General features: G+C 47.9%; 1 protein-coding gene across 1 annotated transcript in view; it reads left to right on the top strand.

Annotated features, from left to right (window-relative positions):
* LOC144106567 (ATP-binding cassette sub-family C member 3-like) overlaps positions 1-20919 on the top strand; it is a 159690-nt gene that overhangs the window by 15825 nt on the left and 122946 nt on the right. Inside the window, exons 3-4 of the mRNA XM_077639412.1 lie at positions 10877-11011; positions 14843-14983. Coding sequence (XP_077495538.1) covers positions 10877-11011; positions 14843-14983 — 276 coding nt within the window. The remainder of the gene's footprint in view (positions 1-10876; positions 11012-14842; positions 14984-20919) is intronic.

The following is a 20919-nucleotide window of genomic DNA, read 5'->3' as shown; positions in this document are numbered from 1 at the left end:
GTTAAAGATCCCCAGGTGGCCGAAATTATTCCGGAGCCCTCCATTACGGCACCTATTTCTTCCTTTCTTCGCAGTTTAAAACTGCAGTCCAGGATAACAGCGCCCGGAAATGACGGCCGCACTTTAAGAACAGAAGGAGTGCTGGGAACGCCTTCCGACTGAGTTTACGCTTGTCCTATATTCCCCTCCTTTTCCCAGAGTCGGCGCACTCCTTCCAAGTGTACACCCTCTGCAGGACTATACTCTTTTATTGCCATACTACCTTGGAAAAAAACTGCGCCGGAGCGAGAAATCGAACCGAGGAGCTTTAGGTTGCGAGCCGGCTGCGCAACCTCTTCACTATCTCTGGGACAGGAGTTATTGGTTTCGAACAAATATAAATGTTTTCATTATGAGTTCCGCGGCGCTTCCTGCGTATGTTTCGTGAACTTCTGTCGTTTAACTTCAACCTCACAGATCGCTGCCGCGTTAGTTGTCAGAGCTCAATAAATGATGAAGCAGTCCCGACAGTACCTGCGCGCCGCGGATAATCTTTGCTCGGAAGCAATTTCATGGTGCATGGTATGTCGAAGCCTCGCCCCTCGTGAACAAGTAAACTGCTGTGCTGTCTCATAATTCTGTGCATTAAAAACAATGTGAAGATCCACTGGAGGCTGGTCGATTATTCCCACCGTATCAGCACTGCAACAGCAAGTATATAGAGTGATGTTTCGCTGCGAATCGAGAAGGTTTACGTGATCTGAGAGAACTGTTTTCCTTGAACTGAAACATAGCTTATTTTCTGCGAAGCGCTTTTCCTCGGAAGGTCGCAGTTTTTAAACAGATGTACCAAAACAAGAATGGCCGCTCCGGAGCGCATAAAATACTTAGCGATTGCACTATGTTTCGGATAAATTGCCGCAGTTACAAGAGACTCACTACTCATATGAATGTACGTAAAAGCATGCTTTCGCTGAAAAGTACTTATTCAGAACCTCTTCTCCGGCATATCGCTCCTTTTCTGCAGCTGAAAAGGAGAGCTCTTCATTTACGTTAAGCGAAATCAAGGGCGGACCTAGTTTGCATGAGATACGTGTCGTAGGTGACTATATAGCTCCGCTGCATTACAAAAGCGAAAAAAAACAAATTAACATCACCTAACTCCTTCTGGCCGTAGAGAGAATGCAGTGGCAGCTGCACTCTTTGTCGAAGGAAGTGTTTCACTCCTTAGGCAAGTTGGAGGAGTAGAATGCTGCTATATAGAGCACAGTGGCCGGTATGCTCTATCAAAGAGAGTACCAATTCATAGAGTGCGACTGGTCTCGCCACGGCTGTCCCGGATAGGTGCGCCGAAAAGGATACAGGCAGCTCAGTCGCAGCAGACGAAAGCGATGCAATGTGCACAGGACAGCAAGCCTTGGCGACTCCACTGTATCTTCAAGAATGATGAAACGTTTTTACCGTAGGTCACGGAAGGGGAAACGGCGCGCACAAGGGCCTCGTGTCGCAATGCTTAACTAGCAAAACTAGCAATGCTAGCAAAACATGTCGAGCGGCTTTGCAAACGCAAAGATCGGATGAACAAAGCCCTTTCTTGAGTTGAACAAGACTGTTCAGTTCGTGCGAGGTTACAAAATAGGCGGGCAGCAATGTGCGCCTCCTCTCAACACCACGGTCTGGTGGCCGTGTCTGTTGTGACGTGGTGCAGGGAGCTCCGAAAAGCTTTAGGCCTAACTAACACCTTGACAACGACCGTGACAAAACAAAGGCGCGGCAAGGGTTACGTTTTTTGAGCCGAGGGGTGACATCATCTCAGTAGGGTGGTCCTACCCCGCTCAATGCGCGAAGCAGCTTCCGAGTGGTCGACGCCCACCGTATCGGACAGTGCTGGAGCGCCCTGTGCCGAGCTGCAATACCAGTGAGCTCGTAGCGGCATCTGGAGCCCCGGCAGCCCGGATCCCGGAGCCATCAATCCTAAAACCGCGACTCCCAGAGTTGAAACAGACAGAGTAGAGAAAATTATGTACCGAAAACTTGGACCACCCACGCGGCCTCCGTACTCACACGCTTTGGGCTCGGCAACTCCGCGGGAGCTAGGCCTCGCGCTCCCTCTATTCTGACCTAGTGGTTCTTGTGCTAAAGATACTTTGCAGAGAAGAAAAACATGAGCAAAAAATGTGCTGAGCATGTCGAAAAGTTCGAACACGCTGCAGCGCAATACACCTAGCACCCAAGAAAGCATGCCGCAGGTACTAGTGATCAAAATTCACGCTAGGCCCACCGCTTGCCAAGTCCGGAGAAAGAGCGTTCCTCGAACCGAACAGTCGTCCAATACTCCAAGTGCCCCATATTGGGCGCCAGATAAGGCGTTTTAATAGGAGATATAAATACGTTTTCCCCATTTCATAACGGCTGACACTGTTCAATACCGCCAGACTTCACCCCATGCACGCAAACCACGGCGGGTCTTGCGCTGAGGAAACAAACTAACGACACTTTGGCTGGCACAAACAAGGCGTTTATTGCTACAGCAACAATAACGCCAGCTAGCAGCAAAATAGGCTAAAGAATTGAAGTCGTCCGACTCACCAGCACGGTTACAAGCGAACGTTCGCCTACGCTAAGGCAATGGGAAACTGCGAAGCCGGACGGCACGAAATGCGGGATTACGTCCTTCCCGCTGGTGAAGAGCGGAGCGCTCGCCGAAGAGTCCGTACTCGCCGCGTTCCCCACCCAAAGCGAGAGTCGTCTCCCCCCGCGCGCGCGCATAGCAATCACGTTGTCCGTGGCTCTTGTGTAGGTGCTATGCCGGCGCCCTCCCTTGTCAGTTAAGGTAACTAACAAGAGACGCATAGCAGAGAAGCAAACCACAAGGGACGGTGGAGCAGGTCTCCACAAGATCACTGCCAAGCTTGCTCGGTGAAGTCTCGTGTCGCCTACGAGCCTCACCTATCAAATTGTTTCACCTTCAGTTTTATTTTTTGCTACAGAGAACTGAGGGCCCCGGGAAAAAAGCCGTAGCTTGACAAGCTCCCGAGGCCCACAACATCCAGCAACAGTGGCGCCATTGGGCGCATGCAAACAAGAAAGGCACACATAAACCTAAGGCATAATTCACAATCTATGGATGAACAGCGCAAACACAAAGTAAGCGCGCGATATAACATAAAGGACAAGTAACATACAAAATTAAAACCAAGCACTGAAAGCATTATTTAAACCCTCTATATACAGAGGTTATAGTACTTAATTTTACATTGACAACGCATAAAAAGAACAATTTTCAACATACATGTGTATTAATGAAAAGTTGTGACAAAGCTGAATGTGAATTTCTAGAAGCCTTTTATATCAAGAAAAAAAGGAAATGATTCCATTAGTGATACTACATCAGTTGTTGCTCACCAGAGTGAAATGGTTTTTCTCGATTCGTATCTATAAATAAGTAAATGTCTGTTGTCCGCGCCTTGGCGCATAGGTAAAGGAGCTCAAATATTTAAAGCTCTTCGTCCAGTAAAGCTTGTCGATAGTGAAGTGCTCGTACCGTTTCCATCCTGCGTCCCAGTTCGTATTTTGACGCTCCAATGTCTTTCCAAAGTATGCGCACCCACAAGTCTAGCCGCAAGTACTTCGCAAACACCGAACTTTTCGGTGCGGTTTCCTGCTTGGTTATAATGCGTAAGGCATTATTATACATGGATTGTCATGTGGTATTCCCCTTCGACCACTAAATAATTTAATGTAAAGGATTTAAATCTTTGCTACGTCCTTCAAGATCCTATCTATACTGTGAACGAAGCGAGAACGGCATTTCACGGACGTTTGTTCGCTAATGTCTGCTCCAAAGCACTGGAGCTTGTGTCTATGCAACTACAGCGGCAAATCAGTATTGTGAATAAGAAGAACGGCATTAGCCTAGCCGCACTGCCATTGATCAGAGGGATGGGCCGTCAAGCCTGAGGGCGTTATCATCATCAGAGTGGCAGCCAGGTGACCCTTACTGACCACGGACTGTGTTTCGCTCCGCCTAGGTGCAGACCTAAGCCCCCGCAACATTTGTTGGAGGTTCGGTTTCCCACCCTCGTACCACCCAGGAGCTCAGCAGCCCCACACATAAAGACTTCGTGCGTGAGGAGGTGGCACGTCAACTCTCGCTTCGGCCATCCCACTCCGGGCATTCTCCGTACCTGGCGCCCGGCCTTTGCCATGTCATCAGCGAAAACGTAGCTAAGGCACTTCCACAGCACCCTACACCCACACCAGCACAGCCATCAGCACCTGTCGCTGCGCCCCTGGTCTTGCCGCCGTCGCCAGGCCGAGGCCGCCTAACGACCGCCCAACCTACGCTCCCCCTCCAGCGCCTGTGCCTAAAGCTCCTGACGCTCCGACGCCTTCTTCCGACCGCTTCGACAATTCGGCAAAATCTAGCGTACTGGTGACAATCGGCAAATTTGTTGCTCTTGCGGATCGCCTGGTCATGTGGCCTGGCTTTGCAGTTGTTGTGTGCCCGTATCCCGGGTTGCCAGGTACTGGCCTCCACCAGAAAACTAGCCGTCAGCCGAGCCATCACAGAGTCGCCCTCTTTCACCTGATCGCACTGACAGATTGGATAAAATGAATTCTTTTACGTAGCGGGTCTCCTGAATAACGATGCGAACTGTTCACGTCGATTATTTATTTATTTATTTATTTATTTATTTATTTATTTATTTATTTACAAATATTGTTAGCGCTTGCGGGCTGTTACAAGGTGGGAATGGGAAAATCAGCCAATACAACACAGTTCCAGCTGTTTTAGAAAGGTTTCAAGTGAATTTGTTTTGTCAAATACGTGTCGGTCAAGGTTATTCCATTCTATACATGTTTTAGGTAGAAACGAAAACTTATACACATCAACTCTCGGCATGTACGGCATAACTGCAAAAGGATGGTTCGTACGCGATGACAATCTTCCGTGTGGCCGCAAGTACAAGCTGGAATCCACATTGAACATTTTGTGATAAAGCTGATAAACAAAACTTTAGCCTAGCAATTTTTCTGCGAATAGCCAATGTTGCTAAAAGAAGTTGGTAAAAGAAGTTCAGATACGGACTGCGTTCTTTGGTAAGACGAAAATATAAACCTTACTGCCAATCTTTGAACGCGTTCAATTTTGTCTACAAGATATTCCTGATTCGGATCCCAAATTATACTTGCGTATTCCAGAGTTGGTCTTACTATTGATTTATAAGCTTGCAGTTTGACATCCGATGGTGCATCTTTTAGCTTCCGCCTTAAGAATCCAAGTTTCCGTTGAGCTTCTCCACAAATGTTTTGTGTATTGCCACGGACCTGGCTCGAGCTACCTGCGCGCTAAGCCGTGACGAGGACGAAGTGGTTGCGTTCGCGTGAGGCGCGCACGAGCTGGCTCTGTTCTGGGCGATTAAAAACCTCGGCCGTTCTGCGGTCCCCCTCTACGTCTACGACTGTTCTGGGCGGGCTTCGCACAAGTCCGCAGAACAATTGCTCTTTCACGCCTCTCATCAGGTGTCTGAGCTTTTTCTCTTCCGTCATGGTCGGGTCCGCTCGGTTGCAGAGGCGCGTCACTTCCTCCACGTACATCGCTACGTTCTCGTTTGGTAGCTGAATGCGAGCGGTCAATTCACGCTCAGCCTGTTCACGGCGATCGCTGCTGGTGTAAGTCTCCAACAGCTGGCGACGGAAGTCCTGCCACGTCGTTAGACTCGTCTCGCGGTTTTCGTACCAGATCCGAGCGGCGTCTTCTAAGCTGAAGTAAACGTTCCGGATCTTAGCACTGTCGTCCCAGCCGTTGAAACGCGCAACGCGCTCGAACTCATCAAGCAAGTCTTGGGCGTCCTCCGAGTATCCGCCGTGAAAGGGCTTCGGGATCCGGGGATTCTGCAGGCTCACAAAAGAAGCAGGTATGAACGGGGCGCTGTCTGACCTTGCTGCCGTGGTCGTAGCCATGGGTGCGCTCTCTTGAGGCTGGAGTCCGAATTCTGGAGACAAGCCGCGGAGCCTGCGGCTGACACGATGGACGGGGGTTCGCACAAGAGGCACCGGGCTTGTGCTTCGGCTCTCTGAGGAAGGATGGAGCATCAGCCGAGAATACCCAAGCGACCTCCACCAGATGTCACAGGCCAGACGGAGAACAGTCGTAGACGTAGAGGGGGACCGCAGAACGGCCGAGGTTTTTAATCGCCCAGACCAGAGCCAGCCCGAGCGCGCCTCACGCGAACGCAACCACTTCGTCCTCGTCACGGCTTAGCGCGCAGGTAGCTCGAGCCAGGTCCGTGGCAATATGATCACTCCAGTTTAAGTCATGACTAATCGTGATACCTAAATATTTGAATTTATTAGTACGCTTTAGTGCTCTGTCATTAATTATGTACGGGAACGCTAATGGCTTCTTCTTGTTCGACACAATCATAGAAGTTGACTTTTGGTAAATAATTTTCATGTCCCACTTTACACACCAATCATACACAAGCTTCAAAGAGTCATTCAAGAGAACCTGGTCTTGCAGGCATTTTATGCGACAAAATAACACAATGTCATCAGCAAACAAGCGCGCTTCGACGAGAGGGTGTACGTCTTTCGCAATATCATTAATATATAATAAAAGCAATATCAGACCCAGAACAGACCCTTGCGGAACACCAGATGATATTGGTAAAGTCGATGAGCGTTCTTCATCTATTTTTACAAATTGTTCTCTGTTATTTAAGTAAGCCTGAATCCAATTAATTATTTGTACATCAATACCCATCTCATGCAACTTGTGTAAAAGCTTGCCATGACACACTCTGTCGAATGCTTTGGAGAGGTTTATTGAAATGACATCAATTTGCTCTTTTGAGTTTATGGCTGTAGCAAAAGCATGAGTAATTTCAAAGAGTTTTTTATTGTCGAGAGACGGCTACGGAAGCCATGCTGTTTACTATAAAAAAGGTGATTAGTTTCAATGTATTCTACAAGGTATTTAGATATTATATGCTCTAACATTTTGCACACAGAACATGAGATAGAGATAGGACGGTAATTTGAAACATCAAATTTATCAACAGATTTAAAAACTGGCACAACTCTTGCTAACAGCCAGTCACGGTGCAGTAACCTGCGCGTTTGCTCTGTGCAGCGAGGATCCAGAAAGTGGGGTGGTCACAAAAGGTTGCGGTCATAGCAGAAACACAAGCACCGCTGTCGACAAGCGTGGAAACAAAATCAACCCCTATAAAAGCTGCGATCAGATTTGCGGCAGGTAATTGAGGCCTTACACATTTCTCTTCGCTTTTTAAGTGTTTCTTCATTCGAAAGATCCGGACGCCGACGCATGGGAGAGAACGTGAGCGCCGGATTCTTCATCCGGCGCTCACGTTCTCTGCGTCGCCGCTCTCTCTCTCTCCCATTCCTCTCCATCCCTCGTCATTCGCCGACATCTACGGTCTCAAATCTGCACCTGTTTCCACGCTGACGCGCAAAGAGGCCTCAAGTACGTCCGCTCCTCTCCGGCCTACCAAAGCCCCATGCAACTGTCTCATACGCAGCTGGCGAGTTGCAGCCACTACATTGCCCGCCTCGCCATTTTGACAGTTTTGGGATCGATTTATTCGGCCCTCTGCCGTACATATGCTGCTGGCAACCACTGGGTCATTGTTGCGATCGATCACCTCATCCGATGTGATGTAACTGCCGTGCTCCACGCTGTTACAGCTCGAGATGTGGCATCCTTCATTTTTCAGCGCTTCATACGTCGTCAGGGTGCTCTTCGTGGTATCCTCATTGCCAGAGGACGAGTCTTCTTGTCTGACATCTTTAAAGATCTACTCGCTGAGTGCAATATATTTCTTCGGGTCGGGCTAGTACAACCTACCATCCACAGACAAATGGCCTAAACGAACGATTTAATCGCACTCTGGGCGCCGTGCTGGCCATGTACTATCAGCAAGAAATGAAACGAGAACAAGGCAGCTGAGCCACCAAGCGCAAACTAAGTGTACCTTAGCCAGGGGAAGCTCAATACTAACTGAGGTTCGTTTAACTTCGAAGGCGCAAACATTCTTCTTGAGAAGTGTTGAAAAGCCTCGCTCGTATTTCCTCTTCAGGAGCTGATATGCTGGTGTTTTTGTGTTGCCACCTTAGTTTTCATGTTCACGTTTTATTCGATGCTGATAGTACGTTCCTGCCAACCACACGAACAGGGACCTCATTCTACACTGTATTTCGTACGCCTATAACACTACTACAGAATACACAACCGGTTTATCCCCATTTTTTCTGCTTTACGGCCGGCACTCATCCGCTCCTAACCACACAGTTCTCCCCTGCCGCCCTGCCTCATCTGAGTGTACAACTGCATCTGAAGCTACCCAGCACGCAGAGGACTGCCGCCAGATTTCACGGCCGCTAACAATAGACACTGAGGGGCGCCAAAAACACCGCCATGACGACAGTCAGCTTGATCCGGATTTCCCACCCGGTTCACTCGTCTGGCTGCGAATGATTTCCATTCCTCCCGGCCTCTCCATGCAGCTTCTTTCGAAATACCATGGCCCCTACTGCATCCTGGAGCGCACATCCTCCGTGAACTACCTTATTGAGCCCTTCACACCGTCTTCCGATCTCCGCCGACGAGGCCGCGAGACTGTGCATGTCCAACAACTCAAGCCATACTACGACCCGGTTGTGTTATCGGCCCCATGAGTCGCCAGGATGGCTCCTTTTATTCTGAGGGTCATTGTGAAGAAGAAGGACGGCATCAGCCTAGCCGCACTGCCCTCTCAGAGAGGGAGCCTGCTTACCCTCACAGAGCAGGGATTGTGTTTCGCCGCCGTGGTTTTGCCGCCGCCTAAGCGCTCACGCAGGCCCCAATTACGGTATTTAATCCGACAGAACCGAGGTATCCTGAAGATATAAATGTATGATCAAATAACAATCAAGTCTCTACAAAGTGGCAACTAATCCGATTTATTTTCACCCCACAGGCGTTCAAGTGCTAAAAATATGACCGACGATTGAGGTTTGTTAGGCGAAATGCGAATTAGATGCACTTGCAATGCGGGTTTCACTTCGTTTTCGGTTCGCGGCCAGGTTTTCTAGGTCATGCAGGCTTCAAACGAGTATGGGCGAAATCGCTCAGTCGGGCTTTAGTGCTCGGGTACTAAAAGTGGATGGGACACTTAAAGTCCCCTTAAGGTGTGAAGACTTAAGAGTTAATAGATAAGTGCCCTCCATATGGAATAATCGACTTTTACTTAACATTCTTAGATAACTGGGAGCTCTCGTGCCATTCTTGGCACTGTAAGGCATCGGTTAAGCGATGCGCCACTGCCCTGCAATGGCAGATGTTACCACCGGTGGGGCTTGTGAGACCCAGGCAGCTTTTCCCGAGCAAACTCTCGGGATCAATCATGAACTGAACTGCCACCTACGACGGCGGCCAGGTGATGATGTCACAAGGTCACAAAACCTGGGCAGCCCACCTGCCGCCTATGGGGACAAAATATGTGGTAGCCCAGGTAACCGGTTGGTAAACGGAAGAGCAAGCGAGACAGAGCGAAATCGATGAGTGGGAGTCTTAGTGCTATCCCGCTAAAAGGAACAAGCAGATTCGTGTCAGTTCTCTCGGGCCGGGACAGTGACAACGATTGCCATTCTGCTCTCTCGAGTTTACCTCCTCGAATCTGTCCTGAGAGCGTGATGTGACAGGGATAAAGGCGTGTGTATTATGATCAGGCGTAGCGTACGTACTCATTTGTTCAGAATACCACATCTGCACCTATGTCGGTATATTCTTCTGCATACTAGGAAAAAAATAGAAAGCAAAGGTTTAGCACATCCACTTTTCGTATCAAGAGCGGAGCTAAAGTAATTGTGTAAACAGGTAACGAAGTGTGCTACTCCTGGTGTCCTGGTGCTTTTTGTTGTAAAAATTAGTGATCTTGGAGAGGTTCGAGTTTGTTGTTGGCAAAGTTCACGCCTGCATGGGTTTTATCTGACGACTCTCGACGGATTGTTGGGGTTTGTTGCCGCACTTTCTCGACGAGCAGAACACGTTTTGATACTTTCTTCTGCAGCAGCGACATGCTTTCGCCAACCATAAAGTAGCGCCTGTTTGTCATCGTGGAGGATAAAGGAGATGGAAACAAGCCCCAATGGCGGCCTTCGTTTTTTATCTGGACGCCACGTATACAGATTACTTCCTAATTTATCTCATTCTCTCCAAGTGGGTAGTATTAGTGGCCGCCCTTCCTCAGCAAGCGTAGTAGGAAGAGCAGCACCCAACCCCTGAGTATGGTCCATACAAAAGTAATTGGTGCATTATTTTTTCTTCACGATGTGGAGGCATACGAGGTGGATACGTCAGTGCATGCTGCTCCAACATACGACCCAAGGCAGCCCGCAGAACGTCGTGCAACATGTGAACCTCCAAGGGACGTATACTGATGGTCGTGCTTTGTGCCTCCACAAGCCGCTGGTTTCTCGATTGGCGTCCAGGCAGCCAGAATCGTTTGTGGCGTAGATCCGAGCATAATACATTTCGAAACTCTAAAACCAGATGTGGCTAATCCTGAAGGTCAGCTAGAAATCTGTTGTTGGAACCAGGTTGATTACTGTAATTGTAAAAGGTTAATTATTGTAACTAAAACAATCAGCTCACTGTTACTGAAGTTGGCGTGTTTTCTGATATCCGCCAGCCATGGTATTACTATCCTCCAGAATAAATTACACCTTAAAACGCCCATTTTTAAAAATTACTGGCGTACTTCGCCGAAACACACGGTACGTTGTCGAAGAGACGTCAGCTGAGTTCACCCATTGTACAGTGCCCCTGCCTCTAATGTAATGCAGGAAAGGCAACACGTTTTTTTCGATACCTAATGTCTGCATTTCACAGGTGCTGATGATTGTCTCTGCTAGTCTCATCATCGTTAAGGGCAGTCTCGCTGTAAGGAGCGTCGAGAACTACATGTCCTGGAGCACTTCAACTATGTGGAAAGTGGGATCAGACTACTCCATGGCAGTTTGTTTGGTAAGCTACAGCTGCCTAATTTTGCTGATACAGCATCAACTGCTTTTATGGATCCAAACCACAGTATAATGCGGACGTAAAGCACGATTTAATAAGAAGTGTGCCTTTTTTTAAAAGAAATATTCGCCACAATACTCCGCGTCCTTATCATTGCTTTGGAATACATTATAAGTCGTATCATTAAATGTGATAAAACTTTTGAACGAGAATGAGGCGGCGATGTAAAGCACTGCGATGTCGTATCCAAAAAAACTACCCGACAGTAATGATGCACAACTTTTCATGACGTGCCCAATTGGCTGCAGTGTTACTGCGTTATTTTTCTACGCCGAACAGCAAATAATGCCGCCATTTATGAATAAACCTGCACTTTTCTGCGTAGGTGTAATTGTTTTTCATTTTTAAAAAGATGCCTCATTGGCCATGGAAGAAGATGGGTCGGGGCTCTCTGTCTAGCCATGCCAGAGCTATCGCTCGACTTTTCGGTAAAACAATAGTTAAATTATGCCTAAGTTTTTATTCTTTCTTTCAACTTTCTTGATTTCATTTTCCTTCTACGATTGTTAATTTTTGTGGCTTTTTACTTTGAGCTCATCACAGATATCGCGAGGCAAACCGAAAAGCTTCCGAAATTCGTTCTAATAATTTTAAGTAAATTAACAGCCGTTTTAAATTGAGAAAGCTGCATATTTATATTTTAAATTAAGGTCAAATTAAAGTGAAATAAACTTCATATTACTATGCCACTATGACGCACTATATTGTTTCGATATCGGCATTTTTTTCTTTATCAATATTCACCATATAGGCAGCACTTATATACTGCACGCTAAAAACGTTTCTGGTGTTTTGAAGACCATGCGTACCCAAATTTAATTGAGAAATGGGCTATTCTTGGAATGTAAGCGTGATGTAAAATGATATTTTGCTATGAATTAAGTGCACCGACCAGTACGTTTCATGTGCATCTCGTGATACATTAGAAAATGAACAGAAGCGATCCCTCTTTTAGGTTATAAACGTCAGTTGCGTCGTACTTTTCAAAACTATACAGTGCACGCTTTCAGTGCGATGTTGCCTATGTTGCATGCTATCATTGATCCGTTATTACTTTCTCCTTACTCCAACCTGCCTTCGTGCCACGCATAATATTCCTCTAAGTGATATCTGAGTTGCCTCTGATGCCACAATGTAAAACAATTGAAGGCATATGGTAGAAGTCAGTGTGAATATCTGAGTCAATTAGATGTGCGAGGAGACAACGTAGTTTTTGGAGGCTAATATTTAGGATATTTCTTAATTAATATTTTCAAAATTGTTATTCAAGTAAGATACTACATTCACGTCTATAATGTTTCTCTTGGGGTTAGAACATGCAAACATCTACAACCATTTGTTGAGGTTAACGAGTAGTTTATCGTTAGGTATTTTAAGCACAAGCTTTTTTTATGTAAAGATTTCATTTCTTCTACTGAAAAGGGATACTTCACTGAATACTTTGCCTTTCAGGGTTCGAAAAGAACGGCAAAACACAGTTGCAGGCGCCAAAAGGAATGCCAGGCAGGGCAAAGCGCTACTTGCAATTAAATTTAGTACTCGAACGGCTGCGCTATTCGCTATTGCAAACTAGAGAAACACTTTAAAAAGCAGATATCTAGCCTAATCAACAGGCAGGTCACAGTTACTTGCAGACAATGCCTTTAATGGCCGAGCTCTGTATGCGCTATCTTTTACAGGCGAACGATTGAACTATCAGTGTAAGGCACAGCATAGTTATCAAGTCCTCTTTACAAGCGGCGAAACAGTTAAATAAATTCGATAAATCTACAAAACTATCTACGGCGCTTCCAAAGCTCGAACTGTGTTATGACCGAATGTATACGTAGAAACTACTTGTTAGGTCGTGGTATTGGCTTTTCCGTGACTAATTGTAACGTACTCATACGAAGCTTGCAGAAACGCACTGTTCAGTGGGAGTCACACAAAGTCCAAGTATGTTATTTAGACAGCAATGGTTCACAGGATTCAGAAATACAGGCAATGAATGCCTTATTGGCATCATTGACGAGAAGCAGTGGAATTCCGTCAATGAAGACACGGATGACAGTGCACATTACTGGCTAGATGATTCGCACTTCTATTCGACCCACACCGTTGCAAAACGTGACACTCTCTCCTTGCCTCTAGCCTGAGAGAAAGAAAAGTAGCTGACCACAGAATGAGACCTAAGGCTGACCTTTCCGCTGTTATTGGTTTGCGAATAAATCCACATCTTCCAAACTGCTAGGCTGAATCAGGACTTTACTGCGGAAATACCAACCAACTTGCAAAAATTACTCGGTCACCAGTGTATCGCAAAACTCTACCGCCACGGGTGAAAGATATGCATGATAATATTTGCTAAGACACCACAGCTTCCTTTCAACTTGTACCCAATTAAAGGCTCTCACCACAAGAACCGCTTTTCTTTCCTTCACTGCCACGAGAGCATACGCTAAAAGGTCCTACTGACGTCCTATAACGCACGCGCCTCACGGAATCTGTGCGAACAAGTGGCATATTTTTCTTTTTAATATCGGGAGATTCCTCAACCGGATGAATACTTTCAGGCGCGCTGTGCTTTACTATCGAGTATAATCTGAAAATTTGTTTCATACACTCGGAGCCCACTAATCCGCAAAAAAAAAGGAGCGAATGGCTCAAAACCTTTATGAATTCATGGAAACCGCACACTTTACATACGACCGAATCGCAGCTATTCTTAAAAACTTTATTTAGTTCCAATGATTACCGTTTATTTTTTCAACCGATGCTCTTTCGACAATCAAAACTAAGCCACGATGTCCTCTAGTAAAGCATGTCACCTTGTGAGCCGCAAAAAAATTAAGCTATGCAACGGCTCATTTAAACAATCGTCATGAGCAGGCAGGTTGGCAGCGGCTGTCGCTGCTCCACGCTGACGCTTCCTACGCTCTCTGCTCCAACGTGGACCTCCTAGCACCACCTTCTTCCGAGACGACAATTCGGGAAGCTGACGATTCGCCCCAAAGGCGTTGTCGCCAGCTCCATTATCGCTGCGGCGAGGTCTTCGAAGCCAGCCATTCCTCTGTTTGGCTACGCCGCCGATCGGCTTCTCACTCGGCAGCGAGCGAAGCTGAGTCTTCTCCACGGCAACGTCGAGCCTTGCGAGCGCGAGCACGACAGGTATCCTCCTCCTCACCAGTAGCCTTGTGGCATGGCCGCTGCCGCGCCATTCGCGAGATATGATTTTTCAGTTTGTTACTTTGTTTCCTCAGTCCCGCCCCTTACAGCAGTTAAGAACATTGTCGCATCTTAGCTTGACCGCTACACCTCTTCGCCAGGAATGGTGGAAGACTCGCAGGGATCTATGAATGAGGAGAATGGCCAATTCAGCATATATTAACATTAACCCATTATCGCTATTCGAAAAGCTGCCATCTGGGAACACTGTATGTGAACGCCAGAACCTAAGGAAAAACCAAAATGCTAGCGCACCTAATTAAAATATCGCCTAACTACTCAAATCGATGACACTGTTTCTTTTTTTTAAATCCTTTTTTTCAATGCACGCAAATGGCGCTGTCGTTCTGCTAAGCAGTGATTTCAAATGTAGCCGGCATCGCTGACGTCTTAGAAACGGTTCTAGACGCCACAAAAAAGTTTCAAAAGTTTCTGGCACTACCGTATATTTCGTACGCAAAGGTCTAACGCAACGGACAATGAGTGAAGCTAGAAGTGGCTTGTTTTAGTAGTATATTAAGACTTTGCTGCATTTTTTAAACGCTTGCGCTTGCTCATGTCCTGCTGCAGGTCCTACTAGCGTTCGTTGCGTGGCGACGATGGCAGCGGTGCCTTTCTCCATCGGCGTTTGCAGCGGCCCTCTTTGGGGTGCTTTCCACAGGGTGTATACTTGAGTCCGTTCTGCAGTTCATTACCGTCATGCATAATGAGGTGAGTACAACTTTGAAATGAAGGGTTTGGCTGCTTACAATACGTACACAAGCCTTACTTTACTGGGTTTTTTGGTGTATAAGTGATGAAAAAATCTTTAGTGCAACAATAAGCATCGGCCGCAGGAGGAACAAACAGAACGAGCGGTAACTTCGACTTTATTTTCCCAGTACTTATATTCATACGCCACGAAATTTATGCACATTATCATCACGTTCATGCAGGTAAACCTTTATTCCTTTATTGAATTTATGGTCCGGTTAATGAGTTCATTCATTGTCCGGCGAAAATCTTTTAAAATTTGAGAGGCATCGCTCTCGTGTATGTAACCTCTAGTTTGGACTATACCTTCCGTATCCTCTCCTTATTCGTCTTCACCTTTATATTCCGCGAATCTTTGTACTGCAGGTTCTTTTATTCTTCAAAGTTGCCGACATGAGACTTGATCGCTTTGTATGTGATGCAAGACGCGACCAGATTTATCTCTATTGATGGCATCCAGGTGGAGCCGATTCTAGGCTGTTCCCAACTGTTGCAACTTTGTACACCGTATCTTGAAAGTTACTTATCAACTTTAAATTGAGAACGGCCGAAAGCATTCGGTTCAACGACCGCAGAGCACGCTTGTTGCTTTAGCCGCCGCGTGATTCAATCCATTGTGGGCGCAGGTGAGCCCAAAAGAGTGTACTTTTAGAAAAACATTCCACTGCCTTCCTCACTGCCTGGCTTCCTGTCACCACTTCGTGGCACCTAGTGGAGGTGCTAACGAATGTCTCAGTCGCCCTCACCCCCTGGAAGCCGCCCAAGAATCCCGAGCCGACTCCAAGAAGTAGATTGGGAGAAATCCGCGAGAAGCCGTCCCAACCGAATACGAAGTGCTCAGCAGCCGTCGTCTCCAGAGGCGTTCACATGAATACGGACTACTAGCGGAACGCACACGAGCAAAGGACACAACGCCGACGTCAACCATGGCTATGAAACCAGCCCCATTAATTTGCTCCAGCCCCGACTGCCACCCACGTTCAACGCTTCATCGGCCGAGGATCCTGAATAATGGAACGAAGTTTCACCGTGCCGCAGTATTTAACAGCTGGGATGACCAGACTAAAGTTAGCAACATCTTCTTCACCTTGGAAAGACCAACCAGAATTTGGTTCGAAAACCACAAATCTGCTCTAGCTACTTGAAAATCATTCAGGTTAAAGTACTGAAGGCATTCATAAGCATCGTCAGGAAAGAAACAACTCAGCTGCTGCTGCAGTCACGCATCCAGCACCCGAGTGAGACAGCGACCGTCTACGTAGAAGACATGAGGCGCCATTTTTGACGTGTCGATCCTTACATGACTGTAGAGAAGAAGGTGAAGCCTTTGATGCGTGGTGTTAAAGAGGCAGATTTCTGTGGTCTGACCCACCACCCACCGAAGTCAGTCGCAGAATTCACCTGAGAGGCAGCGACCATTGAGAAGACTTTGCAAGCAGGAGCCCGACAATTCCCTCGCCAGCTCCAAGTGACTTCAACAACCCTCTCGAATGGCACAACATTCGGAGGCAACCTACGGGATGTCATCCGTGAAATTGTACCAGAAGAGCTGCGTCGCCTGTTACCATCTTGCGACCAGCCTCAAGTAGCGATCCTTGAAGAAATCGTCCGCGAAGTGCAGCATGCGCTTGGCTCCCCGTCATCGACGCCTCCAGCTGAGGCTCCAGGCTTGACCTACATCGCTGCAGTACCCAGTCCCCAGCCCCGACACACCCTTAGTCCGCCTCTTCGACGTCAACTAGCCGTTCTTAAACGACGCGCCCTCTGCCGCCGCCCGCCCATCTGACGAACGACACTCAAGTTTCAGGAAATGCGACGCCTGAGGGACTACGAATAACCGCCCGCTAAGCTTCCATTTCGCTGAAGCCGGCCATATTCTTCGTCACTGCCCGTAACGACGTATCGGTATTCGTGGATTTGCCCTTGATGCGCCATGACTAGGCTTCGGGCAACTTTCGCAAGCAACCGACGAGTACCTGCGTTTAGAGGAGTATGCGCCGAGTCGCCTTTCGCGCTCACTTTCGCCGTTAGCCTTGCGTTTTACGTCGCCATGCCACAGCTACGCAGCCACGGTACGAGGAAGGTCTCCCAGCCCCCGTAAGGAAAACTAAAGGCAGCAACCTCTGGAGGTGAGGTTGCTCACGAACGAGACGCCGAAGATCCTCCACCGACCACGCCGCATGAAGGCGCCTCCCCCGGTGCGCCGACGCCGCATACAATGACAACCTCAAAAACGACGCGAACCGCCTTGAAAACGACGCCGCCACATAGAAAAGCTTCGGCGACACTCCCTATCAAAGATTCGCATACCAGACCAATCCGCGACCCGACGCCCAGGATGACTGGCTATCGACGGCCAGAAATTTACCGCTTTAGTCGACACATTAGCCGATTATTCGGTGATGAATGAAACATTCGCTGCGCAACTGATTAAGGCCACGACAGCTTGTGACAGCCCAAAATTCACACCGCAGAAGGAAACCTCATTATGAAATCACGAAAATGCACTGAGCGACAGACTGTCAAGGGACACACCTATCCTGTGATCGTAGTTTTACAGACCTGTTCTTGGGACTTCATATTGGGCATAGATATTCTAAATGAACATTAGGTGATTATTAACCTTCGATTCAATGTCGTCACGCTTTCGACGAACGAAGCCGTTCCTTCTATGACAATCTGAATGTCCTGGACAATTAAGTGAGCGTCCTACCCTGATAAAACCTCATGTAGGCGCCAGGGATGTCAAGAACATGGCAGCTTTCATGGAGGCAAACACTAGGCTGCTTCTAGATCGAGGATTCAGCATCACAATATGCATGGCACATTTTCTCAATGGCTAAGCATAAGTGCTGCCGACGAACTTCAGCGAAGATTACCCGCACGTTAACAAAGAAACGACGATTGCTCTCTTCGACACACTATACGAAGTTTGCGACGCCTTCGCATTCTCCGAACCTGTCTCAAAAGATTCACCGAAGGAAGATCACAAGCACTTTTTCGACATAAACTCACCCTTACCCTGGAACAAAAAAGATCACATTCGCAATCTGATTCGAAGCTACAGCGCGTGCTTCCCATCATTGCCGCAGCTATTACAAACGCCAAATGCCAAGCATCGCATCGTAACCGAGGATCACGCCCGCCCTCTCCGCCAACGCTGCTACCTTGTGTCGCCGTGATACCGAAAAGACATCCTGGACCAGCTGGAATAAATGCTTCGCGACGACGTCATCCAGCCATCGAAGAGTCCCTGGGCGCCACCGGTTGTTCTAGTGGGGAAGAAAAACAGCGCACCTCGATGCTGCGTCGACTACCACCGCTTGAACAACATAACGAAGAAGGATGTCTACCCCCTCCCAGCATCGGCGACACACTGGATCAGCTCTGCAAAGCACAGTATTTCTCAAAGATGGACGTCAAGAGTGGCTACTGGCAAATTGAGGTCAATGAAAGAAATCGCGCGAGAATCGCATTCATCACTCCGGATAGCCTTTGCGAGAAGAAGTCGATGCCATTTGGTCTTTGTTCAACACCAGCGACATTTCAGCGAGTGAGGGCCACAGTGCTGGCAGGCCTGAAGTTCCAAATTTCTCTCGTATCTTTAGATGCCCTCGTTTTTAAAGAGCACCTAGAAAGACTTCAAACAGTACTAAAGACAATCAAGTCATCCAGCCTAACTTTCAGAGCAAAGCAGTGCTACTTTGCCCATGAAGAGCGTCTGTTTCTAGGCGTCATAGTTAGCAAGAATGAAGTACGCCCCGACGCGCAGAAAAAAGCTCCTATCGCAATATTTCAGGCACCGGCCAATTCTCAATACCGTTTCTCAAAACATTTTCACGCATCTGCCACCCTCTGACCGAACTGGCAAAAGCAGACGTGCCATTTCATTTGGAGGCGCTGCAAGCAGAAGCCTTCAAGGAACTTCAGCGTCGCTTAGAGTGGCCACCGATCCTCGCATACTTTGATGAAAACGCAGAGACTGAAGTTCATACCGACGCAAGCAGCGTGAGCCAGAGGTGCCTTCTTTGTTCAGAAAACCCACGTACTGGAGAAATAAATTGCAAACGCTAGCCGTTCCCTGTCCAAAGCCCAGGCCAACCATTCGACAACTGAAAAGGAGTGCCTTGCCATCATCTGGGCTACATCGAAATTCCGCCCCTTACCTGTACGGACGACCATTCATGGTGGTCAGCGATCACCACGCACTGTGCTGGCTTGCCAGCTTAAAGGCCTCCTCCGGCCGCCCGGCTCGATGGAGCCAGCACCTCAAGGAATTTGACGTCCCCGTCGGTTACAAGTCCGGGCACCAGCACTCTGACACCGACTGCCTGTCACGAACTCCCGTAGATGCACCGCTGGCGCACGACGATGCAGACGCCTACCTGGGACCAATCAGCTCCAGCTCTTTTGCACAGCAGCAACGCTCGCACCCAGACCTAAAACGCCTCACTGAGTACTTGGAAGGCCATGTTTCTTCACCCTCCCCCCGCTTCATTCAGACGAGGACTGTCTTCCTTCTGTGTGCAGAATGAGGTACTTGTGAAGAACTTCGCAGCGACCAAAACAGCCTACCTCCTTATTGTAGCTCCAAGTCTGCGCGAAGAAGTTCTTCAGGTTTCACACGACGAGCCGGCAGCTAGGTCGTCTAGGACTGTCTGCCGACGTCGCACATTATGTGAAAACCTGGCGAGATTGTCAGCGACGAAAGACCCCTTCCACCCGACCAGCAGGATTTCTGAACTCTAATGAACCCTGTTTAAGGCCCTTTGAACATATCGACATGGACCTACTTGGCTCTTTCCTGAAGTCGACGTGCGGAAATAAGTGGATCATCATAGCGACCGACTACCGGAACCACTATGCCGAGGCAAAATGCCTACTGAACGAAACAGCAGCATAAGTCGCCAAATTTTTTTGTGGAGTGCATTGTTCTGTAATAAGGCGCCCCGATGTGCTCATCACGAATAGAGGAAAAGTGTTCACCGCGGAACTGACGCAAGCCATCCTGCGTTTCAGCCCAAGAAGCCACCGGAGGACAACTGCATACCGTCCGCAGACTAACGGACTGACGGAGCGCCGCAACAAAGTCATCGCCGCTATGCTCGCCGTGAAAGTCGATGCAGAACACAAGAACTGGGACGTCGTCCTGCCTCATGTCGTCTTCGCATACAACACAAAAGTGCAGGAGACAACCCAGATTAAGCCTTTTAGTCTTGTCCATGCACGCGAGGCCACAACCACGCTAGACGCCATACTACCCAATGTTACCGAAGAAAACACCGACACCGACGCGACCGCCTACCTTCAGCGCGCAGGAGAAGCCCGAAGACTTGTTCATTTAAAGAACGAAGACCAAGAGCGGACCGCGGTTCAATATTTTGTGGGCGCAGGTCAGCCCTAATACACAGTTTACTTTTAGAAGCACTTTTCGTTTTCTTCCTCTCTGCCTGAAATCCCGTCACTTCTGCGTGAAAATATCTTCTGATAGTTTTCTCCCAGTGAAGAATAGCAAGTATGTTTCTTGTGCCAGTTAAAACTTCCACTTTCCATTTCTTTTACTTCGTCCTCTACCTTCACCTTTGGTTCTGTGTTTCGCGTGTGTTCCATTCGACGAAATGAGGCAACAAACCCAATCGTCGACGTTGTTGAAATTTCGTGCCGGTGGTGCCTGCGTATTTCATTTTGTCTTAGTTTGCTGCGATGCATTTTTTCCTGAAAACTGGACCCTCTCTTCATGGAATTCGATCCTCACAACACTTGAACATTGCTTAAAACCTCATAAGCACTCAGTTCGCTTCTCAGTGATGTTTTACTAGAAGAACATTCCGTTGCGGTGGTTGAAATTTTTGTTTAAGAATTTACCCGCAGATTACCTGTTCCACAAGCTAAAA

Source organism: Amblyomma americanum, chromosome 10 (assembly GCF_052857255.1).
Source record: "Amblyomma americanum isolate KBUSLIRL-KWMA chromosome 10, ASM5285725v1, whole genome shotgun sequence".
Classification (NCBI taxonomy): Eukaryota; Metazoa; Arthropoda; class Arachnida; order Ixodida; family Ixodidae; genus Amblyomma; species Amblyomma americanum.
Note: the sequence above shows the minus strand (reverse complement) of the source record. Positions and strands in the feature narration are given on the sequence as shown.